The sequence below is a fragment of the Oratosquilla oratoria genome, chromosome 25 (genome assembly GCF_046742065.1).
Source record: "Oratosquilla oratoria isolate Oo_2021 chromosome 25, ASM4674206v1, whole genome shotgun sequence".
Classification (NCBI taxonomy): Eukaryota; Metazoa; Arthropoda; class Malacostraca; order Stomatopoda; family Squillidae; genus Oratosquilla; species Oratosquilla oratoria.
In genome coordinates this window covers 21,549,228-21,573,342 of record NC_134801.1, presented here as the reverse complement: position 1 = coordinate 21,573,342, position 24,115 = coordinate 21,549,228, and the positions used below count along the sequence as shown (strand labels likewise).

General features: G+C 39.9%; 1 protein-coding gene across 1 annotated transcript in view; it reads left to right on the top strand.

The window, feature by feature from the left end:
- LOC143039041 (neurobeachin-like) overlaps window positions 1-24,115 on the top strand; it is a 668,097-nt gene that overhangs the window by 624,884 nt on the left and 19,098 nt on the right. The window contains exons 32-34 of the mRNA XM_076208892.1: window positions 10,693-10,814; window positions 17,866-17,970; window positions 22,736-22,889. Coding sequence (XP_076065007.1) covers window positions 10,693-10,814; window positions 17,866-17,970; window positions 22,736-22,889 — 381 coding nt within the window. The remainder of the gene's footprint in view (window positions 1-10,692; window positions 10,815-17,865; window positions 17,971-22,735; window positions 22,890-24,115) is intronic.

Genomic DNA, 24,115 nt, shown 5'->3' with positions numbered 1-24,115 from the left:
GTGAGCAACTGCTCAAAGTATTCAACAAAGGGGCTACACTCCTTCACATCTGACATTAGCTCATCATTATCTGTTCAGACTTTGCTCCTGTGGGTCACAAATTTGGAGTTGAGTTTCTTCAGGGCTTCATAAGCAGTACCAAGCTCATTTGCGTGTCAGGTGAGGCAGCTGTCCTTGTACTGGTACCATGTAACCCAGTACTACTTGCTCTGTTGTCAGATTTTAGGCAACTAAACTGGCTCCCACATTGATCACCTGCTAGTGAGGAGGGCGTGTTGGACACACAGACATACATACATACATATACCTAAGGCTTTTTCCCCCTACACAGGGGGTAGCCAAAAAGAAAAAGGCATAGAAATAACTTCCACCCATTCCATTTCCTATATATTCCACTCCCCTCCACCCTCCTCACTCCCTCTTATCACATGGATTAGTGACCCATAATGGGGTTAGATGGCCATTGACTCAATGGGTGCCCTTTTGATTTTTTTTTTTTTTTTCCACCCTCTGGGTGCCCAACCCAGAGGGAAGAAAAAAAAAAGCATCAAAAGGGCAATCATTGAGTCAATGGCCATCTAACCCCATTATGGGTCTAATCCACATGTTTGCTGTACGTGACCTCCCTCCAGGGCCTGGAGATGGGAATCTTGGAGGCTGAGTGGTGTTGCAGTGCTGTGGTTGCCCAGAGGTGTCCTCCTTGGACCAGCAATATGCCTCTCTGGTCCCCTATTCAGTCCTGGAAGGGTGGCCCCTCTTTCCTCAGAGAGGCAAATTGACGCATTGTCTTTCCGCAACCTAAGCCTAAGATGACCCGCTTTGTGGCAGACCTCCACGAGGATCGAGACCCCTCCCCCTCCCCCGGGGGCACTCACATGAGTCCCCTGTGAGAATTGATGCGGTGCCAATTTTGCCGACGGGAGGAGAAACACAAGAGTCGACTCGCCACTAGGCCAAGGACCCTTGCTTGACTTGAATGATTATCAACAATTAGGAAAACAGAGACACCTAAATTGCACAAAATAAAACATAGAGAATGATTACATGAGGCACCAAAAACACCCACATTGAACACCTTCACACACAAATCAAAATCCTCTCCATAGAATATCATTTAAAAGTGATAAGTACACAGTTCAATGAAAGAGACCTTAAACTTAATAATATTCACCCATCTCATTACATCACACAGGGTCATCCAACTGAATGGGGGGGAAAATGGCATAATACTCAAACACCTACAGCCTACACCTCGGAGTAGGAGATGGGGCTTCTCTCCCATATGCTACAGTTAGCTAAATACGCTTAGTTTAATACACTCAGATCATGAAACACATTCCATAACTGACCAAGAAACACCCTACTCCATCAAACCTCTCCAGACATTAGCTTCACAGAAAAATCTCTCTCAAGAGATGCAGGAACCACACTAGTTTAACTGTGTTCAGGTCACCATCCAATAATAAAACAAAGAATAGGCTTGGCCACAAGAAGAAACTGCCCTAGATGCAACCATTACATAGACAACACCAAACATGTCATCTTTCACTGCCACATCATATCCATACCCAAACAACAACACAATATTTCTTCTTTGAGTGATTTATTGGCCAGTCTAGTGGCTATTGCCAGTTATTTAGGAGTCATGGATCCCCGGGAAGAGAGACCTGGCTCAACATATTGATTGATTGGATTGTGGTATAGTCAGTGAATGTGGACTGTGTGGTGTTAAATGTTAGCTTAGTTATGACATGTCTGAATAGGAATAGTTTTCTGTACAAATGCAGTGGATATGACATGTCTGAATAGGAATTTTTGCAGCTCTGTGTATTTGTTTGTGATGATATTAATGTTTATTTGTGATATGTTTTAAAGTGTATTACTTTTATCTTGGAGTGTTTTTGGTTATACATATGATTGTTTGTTGGTTGCAGGTCCATTTCATTTTGTGCCAGTTAATGTTTATTTGTTGCATGCAAAATAGACCCAGGAATTGCAAATGTGGCATTGGATTATGCATGTAATATATGGATTTTGTGCATGTTGGAGAAAGTGTATGAGCCTGGGTTGATTTTATTGTTGCTGATTAGAAAGTGTAGGAGGACAGGTGACCTCTTCATATGAAAAAAGGAAAATCATGAAGATAGATGGGAAGTAAGCGGAAGAGTGATAGAGAGTTTCTGGGTGTGTTCTAGAGACTAGGTACAGGATCATCAGAACCTTACCTCCAGGCAGAAGTGGGGAATGTTGTGTGGATTCTGCCATTGAGAAGAGCTTGATCTTGTTGCTGTTGATGTAACAATGCATTCTTGATTTTTCCACTTACACAGCAACAGTTTCACCATTGATAGTCCCCACATATTGACCTGATATATTGAATGAAACTATATACTTAGGTCAAATTCAGTAGCATTTCAATGCATATTTCAATATATACATATACATACATACATACATATACCAAGGCTTTTTCCCCCTTTCAAGGGAGGTAGCCAAAAAGGGAAAGGCATAAAAACACTCCCACCCATTTCATCCCTAAATACACTCCACACCCCTCCCACCCTCCCTCTCATCTGAGCACCTCCTGGATGACGGGTCATCCCTGCACCTTGCCCACCGCCCTGGGTCAGAAGCAGTGTCGCAAGACACAGCACATCCACAGCAAGGCCGCTTCATTTAATCGGCGACCCCCCCCTCTCCGTCCCCCCTTGCATATAAGGAGAGGACGGGGAGAAATCCCTTCGGGCTGCGTCAAAATTTGCTCACACATACTACCTCACCCCCCACCCCCCCGCCCATTCCTCCTCATGCAATCACAACATCATCCATATACATATGTATAACCTAATATATTCACACTCACCTTAGTTCTAGAATTCTCTTAATTCTTGGAAGATCACTTTTTTTTTTAACTTATTTACACACACATAAGTATATATAAGGTCTTTGTAACTGCATATGGTCCTGGTAGTGAGAAGAGTGTAGAGGAAAGGGAGACTTTTGTATAGATTTAAATGAATGCATAGAGGGTTTAGGGAGAAATGTCAATGTAGTGATAATGGGAGATCTCAATACTAGAGTAGGAGACAAACCAATAGACAGAATGGTTGGGAGGTGTGGAGTGCCAGAAAAAAATTGTAGTGGAGAGTTGATGGTGGAGATGTGTCTAGAGAGTTGATGATAGCAAATACAGTGTTTAGGAAGAAAGTCAAGCATAAGTACACTTGAGAGAGGGTGGTGGATGGAAGGGTGGTTGATAGGGTTTTAATGGACTATCTAGTGGTAACCAGGAGAATAGTAGGAAGAGTTTTGGATGTACATGTTCTTAGAGGAGAGAGTGGTGGAATATCAGATAATTTTTTGGTGGAAGGTAAGTTGAGAGTGGAAGATAGATGGAGAAAGAGGAAAAGGACAGAAGGTAGGGAGGCGCTTAGAGTAAGCTGCATAAGTTAGAAAGAAAAGAAGAAGGAGTACAAGAAGAAATTGAGAGAAGAGTGGGAGGAAGTGAAGGATAGAGTAGAACTTGGAGTGGAGGAGGAATGGGGATATTTCAAGGAGGGATTCACAAGGTGTGCAGTGATGATGTGTGGAACAAGGAGGATGGGAGGAAATAGAAAGCAGGGTAGTGAGTGGTGGGATGATGAAGCAAAGAAGGTTATAGAAGAGAAGAATTGAGCATTCACAGATTGGTTGCAAAATGGAATGAGAAAATCATATGAGAGGTACTAAGAAAAGAGAAGAGAAGTAAAGCATAAGATAAAGGAGGCAAAAAAGAGAGCAGATGTGAAATGGGGTAAGAGTATGACAGAATTTTTTTAAAGTAATAAAAAGATGTTCTGAAAGGAAGTTGAGAGAGGAAAGGGAGGCGAATCAGATAGAGAAGAAAAAGTAAAAGGTGCAGATGGAGAGACGATAATGGAAGAGGAAGATGGCCAGAGTATTTTAGGGAGTTATTAAATGTGAAGGGAGTTGGGAGATAAGGTTGATGAAAGAGTATTGGGATGGTTTGGACACATGAAAAGAATGAGCGAAGAAAGTAAAAGATGTGTGGAAGGCAGAGGTAGAAGGAGTGAATATGAGGGGGCAACTAAGGATGAGATGGATGGATGGAATAAAAGGGGCATTGGGAATGAGGGAAATGTCTGTTGATGAAGGACAGGAGAAGGCAGAAGACGGGTGAATGTAGAATAGTTGTGTATGGATGATGCTGTGATTGAATGGAAAGGAGTGTGTGGGGGATGAAGGGGTGAGAAAGTATGTGTGAATGATATTTTAATGCAGCACAAAGGGATTTCTCTCCGTCTACTCTTTTTCTGCATGAGGGGACTGAGTGGGGGTGCTGATTAAATGAAGCGGCCTTGCTGTGGATGTACTGTGTCTTGCTGCATTCCTTCTGACCCAGGCACTGGGGAAGATGCAGGGATGACCCATCATCCAGGAGGAGCCAGGAAAAGAGGGAGAGAGGGAGGGGTGGTGAACGGAAGTGGAGTATGTGAGGATGAAATTGGTGGGAGTGGATTTATGTCTCTTGACTTTGGCTACCTCATTTGTAAGTAGGAAAAAACCCTAGGTATGTGTATGTATGTACATATACCAAGGGCTTTTTCTTTTACAAGTGAGGTAGCGAAATTCAAAAGGCATAAATCCACTCCTACCCAAATCATCCCCACTCATTCACCATCTCTCCCTCCTTCTCATGTTTTTTTTTATTCAAGTGAACATTTGCTATTTTTTATTTTCCTTTAAATGTGTTTAAGAAAACAGAGAGTTTAGAATTTATCCAGTTGATTTATAAGATTATTTTGTAAGAAATGTTTTGATTTATAATAGAAATAGTGGTGTGACATGAATCAATGGATTAATATATGAAATGTATTGAACATATTTAACTAGAAAACATGGTTAAGATTATATATCCTTTTTTCAGTTTTTATATATAATATTAGGAATAGGTTTTTACGTATTGAGAATACATCCTTTCATTTGAGTGATGCATATAGGGAAGGAATTACCAGAGTGCAGAACAAATATTGAGTGCCAAAACTATTTCCAATTAATACTGATCACTTAAATTGCAAGTCATTGTAGATAGTGTATCGTGTGATATCTATGATATACTTTAGGTCTCCCTTGATATTTTTATGGTCATTTGAAAAACTTTGTATACTAACTATAATGTGAGGATGTGTCAGGGTTGTGTGATGTCTCCATGGTCATTTAATGCATACATGGATTGGGTAGTAAGAGAAGTAAAAGTACGAGTGCTAGGCAGAGATTTGATTAGGTGATTGAAACTGGAAGGACACAGGAAGTGAACCAGTTGTTATTTGTGAATAACATGTACTTGGGGAGGATTCTGAGGAGAAATTGAAGCAGTTGGGAACAGTTTTGATGGAAGAGGAAATTTATGAGTGAATGGTATCAAAACTAAGGTTATGTGTAAGGAATGATTATAGAGGCATGTTGAATGATTGTGAGATGCTTTAAATAGAGAGTTTTAAATATCTTTGGTCACTTATAGAGCTAAATGGAAGAACGGATGTTGTGAGTCATAGAGGAAAGAAAGTGTCTGGATGGAATGAAAGATTATGAGATGTAGATATTTTGAGGGAAGCTCACTGGCTGAGCGGGTTAGGGTGTCGTTACTTGCGGTGAAGGTCGAGGGGATGGCAGTTCGAATCCTGCCACCGGCGAAGTTGAACCAAGGGCATGGTTCATTAAATTCCATGCTACAAAGTCCTCTGTGAGGGGCACTGTCCTAGCCTACTGATAGGGGGGAGTTTGTTACGTTAAACCATATCATCACAGATATTTTGAGATATTTGTATGAAGGAGTGATTGTACCCATGCCACTGTATGTAACAGACACTTGTTATATAAGATAAACAGAAAGTTAGCACATCCACAGCATGAAGGAGGCTTGCTGTGGATATGCTGTGTCTTGCTACATTGCCTCTGACCTGGGCAGTGGATAAGATGCAGGGATGACCCTTCATCCAAGAGGAGATAAGATGTTAGAGAAACAATGGGGCGTGGATGAGAGTGGGTGCATGTCTTGGCTGACTGCCTCCCCGACAAGGGAGCTAGGGCCTTGGTATATAGATAGAAAGGAAGAGTAACCGTTTTTTTAGATGAAGTGTTTGAGAAATGGGTAGAAGGAACCTGAAGACTGGCGTGGGGAAAATGTTAGAGTAGTACAGAGTGCCAAGGTGTTTTGGGCATATAGAAGGAAGGAATGAGGAAAGACTAGCAAAAGGGGTGCAAAGCAGAAGTGGATGGAGTGAGCCTGAGAGGAAGACCAAGAATGGGATGGATGGATGGATGGGGTGAAGGGAGCTGGATGCATGTGGAATGCCTGTTGATCAGGGAAGAAAGAGAGCAAAAGACAGCATTGAAAATGGAGGGAAATTGTGAATAGATGAAGAGTCTGAAGGGAAGATAATTGAAAATAGAGGGAAATTATGAATAGATGAAGAGTCTGAGGGGAAGATCATTGAAAATGGAGGGAAATTGTGAATAGATGAAGAGTCTGAGGGGAAGATCTTATCTGCTTCATGATTTTGAAAGAATGAGAAGGGGGAGTTGCCATACACCAAATCAGTTTGGGTAAACCATCTCACGCTGTCAAGTCTGCCATGGGAGACTTTTGCCATGGTGCACTGCTTTTGAACCAAGCAGTGTGGCTGGGGACAGGGCAGTACAGTAAGTCCTCGTTATACGGTACATATGCGTTCCTGAAAACCTTACCGCAAATTGAAATTATTGTATACCGAACCCATTATAACATGTAATAATAGGATATGGCAGACGTACTTTCTCCCTGCTCTTTCCTCTTCAAAACACGAGTGGATACCGTATCTGTGAATTTTTCTTACCGTAAATAGATTCGAGGGTAGTAATTACCAAATACTGTAACTGTGAATTTACCGGATAAAGAATTAACGTATAAGGAGGACTTACTGTACTTCATCCTTGAAATCCTGAAATGGGAAGATTGGTTGAATGAGTTATTTATTTATGATGTGGATTGTTTGACTTGGCCATTCCATTCATAAGGGTTTATGCTATTTAATACTCTGAATCTATGTATATATATACACACACACCTCGTGGAGCAGTGGTTAAAGTTCCCGGCTGACACTACGGAGGTCCGGGTTTGAATCCCGACCAGGGCTGAAATAATTTCAGTATTGCTGTGCTGCAAGTTGTTACTCCAACTCTCATGGGTGAGGAGTTGGGTGTGTGTGTGTGTGTAAGGTCACAGTATTAACCATAGATCGGTCATATGAGCTCTGAGCTCTCATCTAGGAGGTTAATATCTGTCAATCATGAGTCCAACACATGATCCAAGACCATGGTGGTGGTGAATGGTGATTATACCAAGGGATTTTTCCCCCTTACAAGGGAAGTAGCCAAAGTCAAAAGGCATAAATCCACTCCCACCCATTTCATCCCCACATACTCCACTCCCATTCACCACCCCTCCCTCCCTCCCTCTTTTCTTGGCTCCTCCTGGATGATGGGCCATCCCTGCATCTTGCCCACTGTCTGGATCAGAAGCAATGCAGCAAGACACAGCACATCCACAGCAAGGCAGCTTCATTTAATCAGCAACCCCCCCCTCTCCTTGATAGAGAAGACTTTTAAATTGGGATATGAGAAATACAAAGGGACATGGAAGGAAGCTCAAAAAGGACAGTTATAGAAGAGACCTGAAAAAGAACAGCTTTCCCCACAGAGTGGTGGATGTCTGGAACAAATTGGACGAAATGATAGTGTGTGCAAAAACCATACATGAATTTAACAACAATTTAGACACCGTGAGATACAGAGACGGGACACCATGAGCATAGCTCCCCTCCCTGTAAGATACAACTAGGTAAATACACGCACACACACACTCATAACACTATTCAAGATTTTAAGAAAAAACTTAATACTGAAAGATACAAAGACGGGTCACCACGAGCATAGCTCCCTTCCTGTATAATACAACAACTAGGTAAATAACTACTTGCCCACAAGAGTTGGTGTACCGGCTTGCAGTTTAGTGATGCTGAAATTCTTTCAGTCCTAAATGGAAATTGAACCTGGATTGTTGGATTAGTGGTTGCAAACAGAACGATTGCACTGTTGAACTTTGTGTTTACCTAGTTGTATTTTACGGGAAGGGGAGCTATGCTCGTGGTGTCCCGTCTTCATATCTTGTTTTATCTAGACTGTTTTTAAATTCGTGTATCGTTTTTGCACACACCACTTTCTCATCTAACTCGTTCCAAACGTCTATTACCCTGTGGGGAAAGCTGTTCTTTTTCAGGTCTTCTCTTGTGTATGTATGTCTGTACTCAAGGTCCTTTCCCCTTATAAGGTAGGGTTCCTGAATCAAAAAGTACAACCTCTTCATGCACATCTAAACCCATTTAATTCCCCTTCCATATCAGTACCTTGTGGATATTGTGTCATCCCTGTCCCTCACAACACTGCTTGGTTTGAAAGCAATGCTGTGAGAAACAATAGTTGCCCAACAGGGCCTGACAATCAGAATTGGTTTACTTCTACTGCTTCATTAGCTTGCTACCCCCACACCCCCTTCCTCATTCACTAAATGTATGGGAACTTGTATTCATTATGGATAAGATTTATAATTTTTTTTTTCCTGTCTTTCATGTTTGAGTAGGTTGTAATCATCAGTTCAACTAGCTAGTTCATGTTTGTGTAGTTCTTGAATTTAGATAATATTTGATATTGAAATGGTAGATGGAGATAAAGATGAGAAAGGAAAGGATGAGAAGACATCAGATGCTGCTGGAATAAAGAACAACATATCAACGATTACATCAGAAAAAAGTTCAGAAGCAGCTTTCAGCAAAACTACCAGTGTCAGCCTGTCAACATCTACTCCACCAACACTTACATTATCAATTGTGGGATCATTGAAACCTGGCTACTCAAGTAGTACGGTGCAGACTAAAACCAGCAGCGACAGTGAGGACACTTCATTGCAAATTGCTGAATCAAGGACTGTTGAAGGAGGCATCAGTGGTGCAAATGATGGGGAAAGTGGAAAGAAAGTGAACACAAGAAAGTCTTCAGTTGTAAGCAGCAAAAAAAATGCCCCCCTTCTACCCAAGTTCACCAGCACTTTGGATCCAAAATACATGCCTCAGAATACCAGCATTTTTCAAAAACAGAAAGATAAGACATGGAAAACAAATCTGTTTGGAAGTAGCAGCAGCAGCGGGAAGAGACCAGGAGCTCCAGAAAAGAAAAATGACCCACCAACAAGTGGCGAACCCGAACAGAAAGGTAAAGGCCAAGACTGCTGTGAGCCTCTCAGTGTTCTGTTTTGCCTCTGCACATTAAAGATGTTTTCCTAAGTAGGCTTCTGTATTGTTGCAAAGAGGATCTACTTGTTTATGTACCATTATTGTAGTGCAGTAGGGTACAGGTTTGATGTTACTCATTTGATATTATTTGCTTGGCTACACACATTGATTTCATTGCACCTTGTTATGTTAGAACAGTCTTTTCTGCTTTAGGAATTTGGGAGAGCAGTTATTTGTTTTATGTGAAGTTCACCCAGTCCTGGTCATTATCTGTAGTATTTTTAAATGCATTTGATGTACAAAGGTTATGTAGGCACTGATAATGAAATTACACTGTAATTTTTCATCATTTGTGCTTTAATATGTTACACTTTTATTGTTGTGTGTAACAGCAGTTATTTTTTTTGTACCATAAGGATGAGTGAATAAATTAGGTGGAATTTTCTTTTTTCTTAATCCTAGAGGAAAGGAAATAATTTTGTTGGTGAACTTAGATATGTCACAAATTAGGATTGGTTCTTCCCTTCACCTAAATTTACCTGAGTGGATAAAATATTAAGTTTGCTGTCCCCATCTGGGGGTACTTACTGTATAGGCTGTAAGCAGGAATTACTGTTGGGACTTTCAGGACACCCCATATGGATTAGAGTCGCACACCATTCTTTTTTAAACTTAAGATTAGTCTTCACTTTATAAAAGAATGTGAATACACTGTTAACCTCTAGTGTGCCTCCTTTCAATCTCTCCTTTACCAGTACCTTTACTCCAACAATTTCCTATAGTGTCATATCATTTTTGATACTTGGCACTAGAATTTCATTATTGAATTAAATTCCATTTATTTTGCTGAGGCTCTAGACCAAGAGGATTAAAAATCTTAAGCCCTTTGCTATGATAATGCTGCAAATTTTCTGGCTAATACCTTTTTTCCCCAGCTATGGGCAAAATATCATGCCGAAAGGGTTAAGAGAAATTTTCTAAGATGCCTGCACCTCACTTTTTTACATAAATAATTGCACACATAAAATCCTGAGGAAGAGGAATATGTGTAAAATACCACTGCAATAAAGAGAATATTGAACCTTAAATGAGGGGCACTGTAACACTATTGGTTAGAAGTAGTTAAGAAGCTTTTATATAAAGTATGAAAAATACCACATAACTAAAGTATGTAGATGATAGAGAACCTGTATATTATATAGCTATGTCACTGATATTATTATCATTGTATGTATATATATATGTTTATTTATATATGTGTGTGTGTATATATTAATTTTAACATTGTCAAGGTACTGATTATCTCAAGAGATATTAATTTGTTTGGCTATCAGATTCTAATGAGAACCTCTTGCTTGGCCTTCAGGAGTAGAACCGACTGGTGAGGTTGATGAAGATGGTGAATATGAAGTCATCGTTGTTGAACAACACAACTCTTCCATCCTTGCCGATCGCTGCTCCTCCTCCTCAGGGCCTCCTTCTATAAAGGTAAACATTACAAGTACCTTTTAGTGGCTTGATATTCATTTTAATGTTGTGTTAATTTCATTGTGGGTAATTTGTGTCTTTGTTCAGTACTTGAATATAGGTTTTGCTGTTTTAGGTAATACATTGTCATGAAAATTAAAAAAGAGTATGTTTCACTAAATAAATTGTTCCAGAACTCTGATAAAGATTTAGATGTACCTAATTTTATGGTAATTCATTATTGCATTTATTCTAATTCTAGATAGTTTAATCTTCTATAGGGAGGGATAGCCCATAGCAGAAAGCATCTTATTTTGATATGTGCATAAATACATATATAAATATAGATATGATCAGAAATCAAGGTTATATAATAAGTTTGAACTGTACATGAATTTGAGGCTAGGTATTATGAATTGGAGAATAGGAGACAGAACCCAATGAGCATTGCTCGTTATTTGCGGTGAAGGTCTAGGTGAGGGCGGTTCGAATCCTGCCACTGGCGAAGTTGAACCAAGGGCATGGTTCATTAAATTCCATGCTACAAAGCTCTCTGTGAGGAAAACCATCCTAGCCTCCCAATAGGGGGGAGTGTGTGACGTTAAACCATATCACATAATTAGGTAAATGCAATTAGGTACATACATACATGCATGAATTCAAATATATGTATAATAATTAGAGAACAAAGACATTGCAGGTTGGAACCATACATGTATTTACATATATACATATACCAGGGACTTTTTCCCCTTGACAGTGGAGGTAGCCAAAGTCTAAAGGTATAATTTTACTCCCACCCATTTCATCCCCACCCACTCCACTCCCATTCATCACAACTCCCTCTTTCATCCCTGCATTTCACCCATTGCCCTGTGTCAGAAGCAGTGCAGTAAGACATGACATATCCACAGCAATCCCCTCATACAGAAAAAGAAAAGATGGGGAGAAATCCCTTTGGGCTTTGTCAAAATATCATTTACACAACCACTCCCTAACTCCCCCCATCCTCCACCCACTCCCTTCCATACATCACAGCATCATCCATACACAACCATTCTCCACTCACCCCTATCTTCTGTCTTCTCCTTTCCTTCCTCAACAGACATCCCCCTCTTTCCCAATGCCCCTTTTACCCCATCCATCCATCTCATCCTTGGTCATCCCCTCCTGTTCACTCCATCCACCTCTGCCTTCCACACTTCTTTTTCTAATCTTTCTTCACTCAGTCTTACTCTGTGTCCAAACCTTCCTAATAATCTTTCATCAACCCTCCTAGTAACCCCTACCATACTTATCAGACATTTCATTTCAAACACATTTAAACTCTTCCTCTCTTCCTCTCTTATGTCTCATGTTTCTGCCCCATACAGTGTTGTTGACACAATCATCCCTTCATAAAATCTCCTCTTAGCATCCATTTCCAAATGTCTTTTTCTCATTACACTTTTTAATCCCCAAAGGCATTTACTTGCTTCTTTCAATCTACAATCAACTTTGACTTCTACTCTCCCTTTCCTGCTACATGCACTCGAAATGTCTAAAGCCACTTTCTCCAGTGTCTTTCCCTTTAATACTCACTTCCAAATTCCTAACACCCCTCCCCTTGTACATCTCATCACCTTACTTTTTTTTTATCCACATTTACCCTCAACTTCTTTTCTAGCACAGCTTCCCAAACTATGACACTAACTTCCTTAATCCCTCCTCTGATCATGCTATAAGCACAGTGTCATCAGCAAACAACAACTGGCTTTCCTCCTATTTTTCTCCATTTTCTTTAACCATCTCCAAATCCCTGCCCATTACCCTTCAAGCCAGGTATAACATACATACATACATACATATACCAAGACTTTATCCCCCATACAAGGGAGGTAGCCAAAAAGGAAAAGGCATAAAATCATTCCCACCCATTCCATCCCTGAATACACTCCACACCCCTTTACCTTCCCTCATCTTGGCACCTCCTGGATGACGGGTCATCCCAGCACCTTGTCCACCGCCCTGGGTCAGAAGCAGTGTTGCAAGACACAGCACATCCACAGCAATGCCGCTTCATTAAATCAGCGACCCCCCCCTCTCCGTCCCCCCATGCATAAAAGGAGAAGACGGGGAGAAATCCCTTCAGGCTGCGTCAAATTTTGCTCACACATACTACCTCACCCCCTATCCCCCCGCCCATTCCACCTCATGCATCACAACATCATCCATATGCAACCATTCTCCCCTGTCTTCTGTCCTCTCCCGTCCTTCCTCAACAGACATTCCCCTCTTCCCCAAAGCCCCCTTCACCCCATCCATCCACCTCATCCTAGGACATCCCTTCATGTTTACACCCTCCACATCTGCCTTCCATACCTCTTTTACTAGTCTTCACTCATTCTTTCCATATGTCCAAACCATCCTAATACTCTTTCATCAACCCTATCTCCCAACTCCCTTTCCACCCCTGTTCTCCTCCTCACCTCCTCATTCCTCACTCTATCCAGCCTAGTAACCCCCATCATACTTCTCAGACACCTCATCTCAAACACATTCAAACTCCTTCTCTCTTCCTCTCTTATGTTCCATGTTTCTGCCCCATACAGTGTTGTTGGCACAATCACTCCTTCATATAGTCTCCTCTTAGCATCCATTCCCAAATGTCTATTCCTCATTACACTTTTTAATCCACCAAGGCATTTACTTGTTTCTCTCAATCTACATTCTACCTCCACCTTCACTCCACCTTTTCCTGCCACATTTGCACCCAAGTATTTAAAACTATCCACTTCCTCCAGTCGCTCTCCCTTAATGCTCACTTCCAGACTACTGCCACTTTCACCTCTTGTACATCTCATCACCTTACTTTTACCCACATTTATCTTCAGCTTTCTTCTATCACACACTCTCCCAAACTCTGTCACCAACTTCCTCAATCCCTCCTCCGATCCTGCCACAAGCGCAGTGTCGTCCACAAACAACAGCTGGCTCACCTCCCACTTTTCTCCATTTTCTTTAACCATCTCCAATCCCTGACCCACTACCCTTGCATTTACCTCTTGCACTACCCCATCCATGTATAAGTTGAACAGCCAGGGCGACATAACGCATCCTTGACGAAGTCCCACCTTTACCTCAAACCACTCACTCTCTCTATTTCTAATCCTGACACAAGCTCTACTACTTTCATAAAAACTCTTGACAGCTCCCAGAAGCTTTCCTCCTATCCCGTATATCTGCAAAACCTCCCACAGTGCCTTTCTGTCTACCCCATCATAAGCCTTTTCCAGGTACATAAAGGCCCAAAAAACATCCTTCCCCTTTCCTATAGCTTTCTCACATATCAGTCTTACCACAAAAAATCTGATCTACACAACCTCTACCCGTCCTAAATCCACACTGTTCCTCACCAATTACTCCCTCTGTTCCTCTCCTAATCCTCTCAATCAAGATCCTCCTATAAGCCTTCCCAACTACACTTAACAAGCTAATCCCTCTGAAACTACTACATTCACACTTGTCCCCTTTTCCCTTGTAAAGTGGAACTATACAGGCACTCCTCCAGTCCTCCGGCACTCTACCCTCTCTCCAGCAAACATTAAATAACCTCACCAGCCAGTCCACTATCACTGTACCTCCTTTTTTTTAGACATTCTGCATGGCATCCATCCAGACCAGGTGCCTTACCTGCTTTCATCGTCTTAACAACTGCCTTCACTTCATCCTTCCTTATTTCTCCTCTATTTTACTCACTCATCACAGTCATTTTCTTAGCATTTCCCACTGCAGCTATCTTTCCCTCCCTATCCTCCTTCACATTTAGCAACTCCCTAAAATATTCTGCCCATCTTCCCCTTACTGCCTTCTCTTCCATTATCATCTCTCCATCTGCACCTTTTACCTTTTCTTCTCTACTTGATTCGCCTTCTCTTCCTCTCTTAATTTCTTTCCAAAACATCTTTTTATTACTTTCAAAATTTTCTGTCATACTCTTACCCCATTTCACATCTGCTCTCCTCTTTGCCTCCTTTACCTTTTGGTTTACTTCTCTTTTCTTTTCTTTGTACCTCTCATATGACTCCCTCGTCCTATTTTGTAACCAATCTGTGAAAGCTCGCTTCTTCTCTTCTACAACCTTCTTTGTTTCCTCATCCCACCATTCACTACCCTTCCTTCTATTTCCTCCTGGTATAACAAATTGAAGAATATAAGCCAAGACCACATGAGCATTGCTGCTTTCCTGTGTATTGCAGTTAGATAAATACAATTAGGTAAATACATACATAGCCAAAGTTGAAGTCATACAACATGAACTTGAAACTAAGTAGGATAGAGACAGGACCCCATGAGGATTGCTCCTTTCCTGTATTGCTACCAATTAGGTAGATACAGATCTATGTGGCATTTCAGTATATGGACGAGGACATGATGAGAAAGAATAATTGAAGTTCTGATTTGCCCCAAACTGAAATATACATCACTGGTATGTTCACCGAAAGAAGGAAGTTGAAGATAATGTGGGTAAAAGTAAGGTGATGAGATGTACAAGGGGAGAGAATGGCAGCAAATTGGAAGTGAGTAGTAAGGGAGAGAGACTGGAGGAAGTGGATAGCTTTAGATACTTGGGTGCTAATGTGGCAGGAAAGGGAGGAGTGATGGAGGTAGAATGTAGATTGAAAGAGGTAAATAAATGTCTTTGGGGATTAACGAGTGTGATGAGAAATAGACATTCGGGAATGGATGCTAAGAGGAGATTGTGTGCAGGACTGATTGTGCTGATAGCACTATGAGGGAAAAAACATGTAACATAAGAGAAGAAGAGTTTAAGTGTGAGATGAAATGCCGAAGAAGTATGGTAGGGGTTACTAGGCTGGATAGATTGAGAAACAAAGAGGTGAGGAGGAGAGTGGGTGTGGAAAAAGTGTTGGGAGATAGAGTTGATGAAAAAGTATTGGGATGGTTTGGACACATGGAAAGAATGAGTGAAGAAAGATTAGTAAAAGAGGTGGGGAAGGCAGAGGTGGATGGAATGAACATGAGGGGGTGACCAAGGGTGAAATAGATGAATGGATGAATGGGGTAAAAGGGGCATTGGGAAAGAGGGGAATGTCTGTTGAGGAAGGAGGGGAGAAGGCAGAAAATAGAGGTGACTGGAGAATTATTGTGTATGGATGATGATGTGATGCATGAAAAGGAGTGGGTGGAGGATGGGAGAGTGAGGGAGTACTGTATATGTGAATGATATTTTGACACAGCCCAATGGGATTTCTCCCAATCTTCTCTTTTTCTGCATGAGGGGATGGAGAGTGGGGTCGCTGATTAAATGAGACAGCCTTGCTGTGGATGTGCTGTGTTTTGCAACACTGCTTCTGACACAGATCAGTGGGCAAGATGCAGGGATGAACCAGCATTCAGGAGGAGCAAAGAAAAGAAGGAGGGAGTTGTGGTGAATGGGAGTGGAGTATGTGAGGATGAAATGGGTGGGAGTGGATTTATGTCTCTTGACTTTGGCTACCTCCCTTGTAAGGGGGAAAAACCCTTGGTATATGTATGTATGTATGGTATATGTATGGTAGGTTCACCACATCCAAAGAAAGACATTAGAAAATTAGACCACAAAATTCAGTAACCATGATGATCCTAAACCTGAATGAGAGTAAGACTTTCCACATTGGAGGAATGGAAAGAATTGCTATGACCGATGTTTATGGGGAATATCTCTTCTAGTAATTATGATTGTTTATTTTCACTCCAGCCAATGTATAGGAATTACATGGCCCTTTCTCATAGTTTAGAACTGATGAACTCAGTTTCACCACATATTTCTAACCTATTTCTTAAATTGAATGCATCTGTAAAGAATAGATTTTTAGTACAGTTTTCACTGTATGTTGAGTAGCAGCTTTAACTATCATGTTTCCATGTATACCTGTGACATATTCTGTAAGAGGAACTGGTAGTATTTGCCGGGGGGGGGGAGTGTACAGTTTTCATGTAGTTTGCTGTGAAAATTATGAAATGCAGTTTTGCATAGTAAAATCAAGGGTTGAAAGGGAGTGAGGATGATTCTCTTTCGTGTCACCTTACTTTGTGAACAGCAGTGTACAAGTTGAAAGAGACAAAGGAGCAGGTCATATTTGATTGTGCTTTGCATTACTTGGACCTGTGTACAAATCTGACTTGCTTAGAAAATCCAAGCACATAGGGCAGATGTGATTATTGATTGCAGCAGTGGAAATCATCTTAGACAATGTTTCAGGTGTTTCTGTGTATAAAGAAACATTTGGTGCTTCCAACAAGGTGATCAATTTTGGTTCTGCATAATATTGTTGAATTTCATGATCTTTCAGAGGTTTTAGTTTGTAGTAAGAAGTATTTAATTAGAATGAAAATTTATAGAATAGAATTTACTAGACATTTATCGTAACTGAAAGATTGTTTTTTGAGAATTATGAACCCAAAAGGAATACAGTTGGGAGAGAAAAATCTGATATTTATTTCATAAATTACTTTATGTGGACGTTTCATATTTGGTTTATAAAAGTGATTAGGGACCACCCCAGGTTACTTATTCTGTTTAGACATTTCAGACTCAGATTACGAAGCAGGACATGGTTATTGTTGATAATGGGAAAATGGTAGTAAAGACAGAGAAACAATCTCTGGGGGGGGAAATAAAAAGAAAAAAAAAAAGTGAAGTGGACCCAGGACTTTAATAGTTGTTATGGTACTATCTTCGTATTCATGGTGGAGTTTGTAGTTACCATCTGGAGATAGAGTCTGTTTAGATATATTTTCTATTGGTTTTCTTGTATATTTAAAGCCATACTATGTTCATCTTCACCTGAATTACCTTCTCTTGGTGGTAGTGATATGCAGGAAATGGATTATCTCATGTACATAATCACTCCTTTTGTTTAACTCTTAGTCTCCCTTTTAGTTACCATTAACAATACTAATCCAACTCTTCTAACCCTAATGATATGTAGATTTCATGTAGAAAGAGCATCCTCACCTGTTGAAATGATCTTAACATGCAGTACCTGCCCATAACGTCTCCACCTCCTTTCCCCCAATCTTCCCCCAGTCCAACCACACCTTAGGATCTGTTCCTGCCCAAAAAATGGCTTGCAATTCGTATGGGTCTAAAGTTTCTAAGCCCATAGCCAGAAACAACATGGTTAATATAAAGGTAACCATTCTTTTATGTTGCAGTGTGTTCTTCCTTCTCTTTTTTGTTCACAGTTGATTCTTTGTCAAAGAATGAGTCTTTGGTGCTTACGATCAGTTTGCTGTGAATAAGAATTTTGTTTTGGAAATGATGGTGGTAGGGATGATTGTGTTGATGGGTAGCATCTTCTGCTGTTTCAGTATATTTTGTTTCCATTGCACCATCTGCAGTATGTGTCATTTTATTCTCTTTGTGTTGCTTTACTGATTATGGTGCATGCCTCCTTTGATCTCACAATGTTCCATCAGAATTACCTGCATGGCTCATCAAAGAACACAATGATTTTTATGTGTGCACTGAATTTTATTATTGATTTCATATATGATAGCACCTCTTTCAAGCATTTAGTTATATGTGTTTTTAAGTTTGGCTGGTGGGTGACTGTAATATAGTAAGATTTTATTTTGTTACAGTTTGCACTGTAAATGTCTTTGTGTGTCATTTTTAAGATATTTAGTTGTTATGTACTGAATAGCATTGTATTGCTTTTGATATACTGAATATATATGGTCCAAGAACTTGGTGATTATTGGTATCATCACCAGCAAGTCTTCTGAAATTTGATAGATTAGTATGTTCTACTGCAAGGCCATGAATTTACTTGTAACACGAGAATTTTTCATTTTTGCTCACAGTTATGACCATTGAATCTGACACTGATTAGCCTGGAGTACTTTTTATTTACTTACATAAACATTAGTATAACTGTTGTAGGAAATTCAGATGCCATACAGAATGGGCTAAAGCAGATATTGTATTTTGTATCATGTAAGACACACTGGCAGAAAGGATACATTCCAGATTCATCATGAAATTGTTGGAAAAATAAACATATGCACATTACAACCATAAATGACACATGGTGGGGGCAGCCTTACAAACTGCCCCTGTCAAAATCAACAAACTCACTGCAGGGTGCTGGGGTGTTGCAGATGAGGCACAAACACATCAAGCCAGGCCCGGAGTGAACCTCTGGCAGGCTCCGTTAAAAAAAATATATATATATATGGTAAGGCACCTTGGTTAGAGGCTTGTCAAAAAAGAAGGAAACACAAGAAACAAAAAAGGAAGAGAAAGGAAAAAATTAAAAATAATGTATAGCAACATAGATGGCATGATTTCAGGATTAAGTAAATTAAACAGCTATCTGGCAGAAGAGAAACTGGATATACAGTAATTGGAATTGTGGAGACAAAATTAAAAGGTCCACTATCACTTAATATTGTAGGACAAGGTTTATATAATCATTGGATAAAAAATAGAAAGGAGAAACAGGGGTGGAGGAGTCATGTTTTTGACTAAGAAAGGCTTAAATGTGACAAAGATAACAGAAGGAAATAATAATGTGGAATTGATAATGATAAAAGTTGAAAACAGTGAAATGAAAAGTAGAGCATTTGTAGTGATATATGTGCCCCCAAAAACATATTCTTGGACAGAGTGACCATTCTAAAATGTTGTAAGACACAAAGCATGCTTTAAATGAATTACTGAAAGAAGGAGGAAATATAGTAATTGTGGGTGATTTAACTCCAAAGAAATACGTTGGGAAGAGATGATAGTGAAAAGTGGAGAGGACCTTTGGGGAAATATACTACTAGATATGACCATTGAATACATGATGACTCAATGGGTAAAGGAAAATACCAGACATAGAAACAATGAAGAACTGTTGAGACTAGACCTAATATTTACATCAGACCTGAAATTGTGGATGAAATGGAATACAAGTCACCAATTGGGAAGAGTTGTGACCTCATACTAATCGAGTTTGAACTAAAAGAGGAAATTGATTTGGAAAGAAATGAGAAACACGGAAAAGGAAGAGTAATGTACAACAAAATGGATTTTGAGAAACTCCAGAAAATTCTTTCAAAAAGTGAATTGGGAAAACTTCTTTAATGAAGAAACAAAGATATAATGTTAAAGTGGGCAGATATGAATTTTGTAGTTTTACAGGGCTCAGTTAAGTGTGGTTAGGTATATGGTAGGGTGTTGATTGAGAGGATTAGGAGGGGAACAGAGGGAATAAGTAAATAGGGAAGAGCTGTTTGGGCTTAGGAAAGGAAGAGGGTGTGTGGGTCAATTTTTCATATTAAGACAGATATGCAAGAGATATTGGCAAAGGATAAGGATGCCTTTTGACCTTCTCAAGATTTGAAGAAAGCATATGACTGAGTTGGCAGGATGACTTGAGTTGTGAGATGTATTCCAGATGTAGGGATCAAGGGAAATCTGTTGAGGGCAGTCATAACTTTTTATATGATTAGTAGAGCTTGTGTGAAGGTAAAGAATTGAAAGAGGAAGTATTTTGAGGTGAATGTAGGACAGCACCATATTTTATGTAATGTTACCATAGTTGTTCATTCTGTGTGAGGAGATACTGAGGGAGGATACAAGGGTGCTATGCACGTATATGGTGCTTGTGAGTGGAAATAGATGAGCCACTTGTGTGTGGATGACACTGTACATGTAACTGAGTCTGAAAATAGACTGAAGCAGTTACTGGTGGCATTCAGTAGGTCATATGAGAAGTTGAAAGATATGGGTAAAAAAAAGTGATGAGATGTATAAGGAATGAGTATGGCAGTGGGGTAAAGGTGAGTTTAAACGGTAAGAGGTTAGAAGAAGAGAATTTATAGTATTTGGGGTCATATGTACAGGGAATGAAGTAATGGATAGGGGTGTTAATTATAGAATAAGGGGAATAATTAAATCCCTAGGGAGAATGAAAAGTACTGAGGAATAGGTATCTGAGGATGAACACAAAGGGAGTAATTTTACCCATGGCACTGTATAAAGCAGAGACTTGGAACTTTAAGAAAACAGAAAGAAGAGCCTAAGCATCTTTTGAGGGTGAAGTACAGGTTAACTTTAAAAAGTTGAGAACATCCAGACCTGAGAAGTGCTGGATTTTAAAAAATGATGGATTTTAGGTGGTTATATATACTGTATATATGTACAACACTGAATGGATCCCAGTGATTAGAGATACATTTTAACAACCACAATGCACTTTAATTCTAAGCCATCGAAGGCCAGCATGCTGAAATTGAAATGTGGTACTGCCTAGTTGGAAAGTCACTGTCACACTTGTCATGAGGATGCCGGGTTCGAGTCCTGGGCAGTACCACATTTCAATTTCAGCATGCTGGCATATGATGGCTTAGAATTAAAGTGCATTGTGGTTGTTAAAATGTATACTTTATATATTTAACAACACAGGGCAGTGGGGGAAATGCAGGGATGAACCGTCATCCAGGTGGAGTGAAGAAAAGAAGGAGGGAGAGGTGGTGAATGGGAGTGGAGTGGGTGGGAGTAAAATTATCCCTTTTGACTTCGGCTACCTCCCTTGTAAGGGGTGGGGGGAGAGCCCCTGATATAAGTATGTATATATCTAACAGAAAATGACTATCTGTACAGTCCTTTAAAGAAAGAAAATGAAAGACTAGATGAAAAGCAAATGAAATTTTAATGTTGTACAGAATTTTAGTTCAACTGAACAAAACAGTTCTACAGAATTGTGATTCAACTAAATAAGATAGTTCCTCAGAATTTTTATTCAACTAAATAAAATAGTGCTTAAAAATCTAATTCATCGAAGTAAAATATTTCTTCAGAATTTTAATCTATTTATTTAACATTTTCACTTTCTCTGCAGTTGACAACACACAATGTTTACACTTTATGAAACCACTTTTCCTTGCTGAATTCATAATTGGGATATACAGCAGCAAATTAGTGATAGAATGAGAATGAATAAGTAGCAATGCCTGTTAGAAGGTACAAGCAAGACCCAACAACTTATTCTGGGGTAGAGTGCCATCAAAACCATGTCAGAAATCTGAAAGAAACAGATTATTAATGGTCAGATTTTTTAAAGTCAACCTGTATTTCAGAAGTATATTCGGGGTTACAGAGCTGGATAGAGTGAAAAGTGTAGGGATGAGGTGGAGGGTGGGAGTAGAAAGGATCTGGTAGATAGGATTGATCATTGAATGCTAAGATGGTTTGAGCATATGGAAACGCCATCAAAAAGTGTGTGGAAAGAAGTAGAGGGAGTGAACTAAGGAAAGACCAAGACAAATATAACTCGATAGGGTGAAGAGGGCATTGAATGCAAGAGGTATGTGGCTTAATCAAGAGAATGCAGAAGATAGATTTTAGATGAAAGGAGAAATGACATTTGCGGCATCAGGATATTCTTCTTTAATTTTGCTTGGGTAGGGAGAGGGGGAAGGGTCACCATATTATGAAACAGTGGGATAAACCAGTTCTATTGAGCCGTGCTTTGGTAATGTTGTCTTGCTACATTGAATCTGATATGAGAGGGGGCAGGGATGAGCTTTCATTCATAGGTGTTTAGATGGGAAGGACAGTGAATGGGTTTTTGGATGGGTGTGGGATGGATGTTGGTTTGTTGTAAGTTTAGGGTCAGCCAACCTTTTATAAGAGGTTGTGTGTGTGTGTGTATATATATATATATATATATATATACATGAATATATGTATGTGTTGTGAGCAAAGTGTGTCTTATGTGCTAGAAAATACATTAGTTATTTCATTCAAATTAAACTAAACACAAGTGAATACATAAATGTTGCTGCCTACTCTAATTCATATCCACATGTGTCAGCTTCATATGTCCCTAAATGTGCACTACATAAAGAGTTGTCTAAGTTTCTCCTGAAAAGATCAAGTGAAGAACATATGGCCATTATTTCAGGGGTCTGAATCAGGTGAAGTGAGCAGTGATATAGGTTCAACCAATGTAAGTTTGAATGAAGAACAAACCTCGCAACAAACTGATGATGCTTGGACCGATGTCAACCTCAATGATGGAGTACCAGAAGATGTTGAAGGCAAGTCTCAGAAACAAGGTGAGTTATTGTGATTAGTTACAGTTTAATTTGGTCACTAGCTTCCAGATAGATGTAAACAGAGTGAAACATGTAAGAAGAAATAGGACAGATTGAAGAAATGTTGTACAGTCTGGAAATAAATTATTACATTGCCCCTCTAGGGCAATGGGATAATTTTTTTCCAGATAAGAAAAACATGAGAGGTACAAAAAAAAATGGAGAGAAGCAAAACATAAGATAGAGGATGCAAAAAGGAGAGCAGATGTAAAATTGGGGAAGAGTATGGCAGAAAATTTTAAAAGATATAAAAAGATGTTTTGGAAGGAGATTAAAAGAGGCAGGGGAGGTGAGTCAAGTAAATAAGAAAAGGTTAAAAATGCTGAGGGAGAGATGATAACGGAAGAGATGGCAGTAAGAGGAAGATGGGTAGAGTATTTTAGGGAGTTGCTAAATGTGGAGGAGGATAGGGAGGGAACAGTGGTTGCAGTGGGAGGCACTAAGAAAATGACAGTGATAGATGAGGAAAATGGAGGAGAAATAAGAAAAGATGAGATGCAAGAAGTTATTAAAATGATGAGAGCATGTAAGGCACCTAGGTTAGATGGGTGGCATGCAGAGTGTCTAAAAAAGGAGGTACAGTGGTGGTGGACTGGAGGAGTGTCTGTATAGTTCCACTTTACAAAGAAAACAGGAACAAAAGTGAGTGTAGTAGTTTCAGAGGGATCCGTTTGTTGAGTGTAGTTGGGAAGGCTTATGAGAGGGTTTTGATTGAGAGGATTAGGAGAGGAACAGAGGGAGTAATTGGTGAGGAACAGTGTTGGTATAGGAAAGGTAGGGGTTGAATAGATCAGATTTTTTAGGTTAGACATATACACGAGGAAGCTTTAGCAAAAGGTAAGGATGTTTTTTGTGCCTTTATGGATTTGGAAAAGGCTTATGACAAGGTAGACAGGAAGGCACTGTAGGAGGTATTGCATATATATGGTTGTTTAGGTCAGTCAAGAGTTTTTATGAGAGAAGTTGAGTCTATGTTAGAATTAGAAATGGAGAGAGCAATTGGTTTGAGGTAAAGATGGGACTGCACCAGGGATGTGTCATGTCTCTATAGCTATTCAATATGTAAATGGATGGGGTGATGCAGGAGTTAAATGGAAGGGCAATAGGCTGGGGATTGGAGATGGTTAAAGAAAAAGGGGAAAAGTGGGAGATAAGCCAATTGTTGTATGCTAACATCACATCACTTG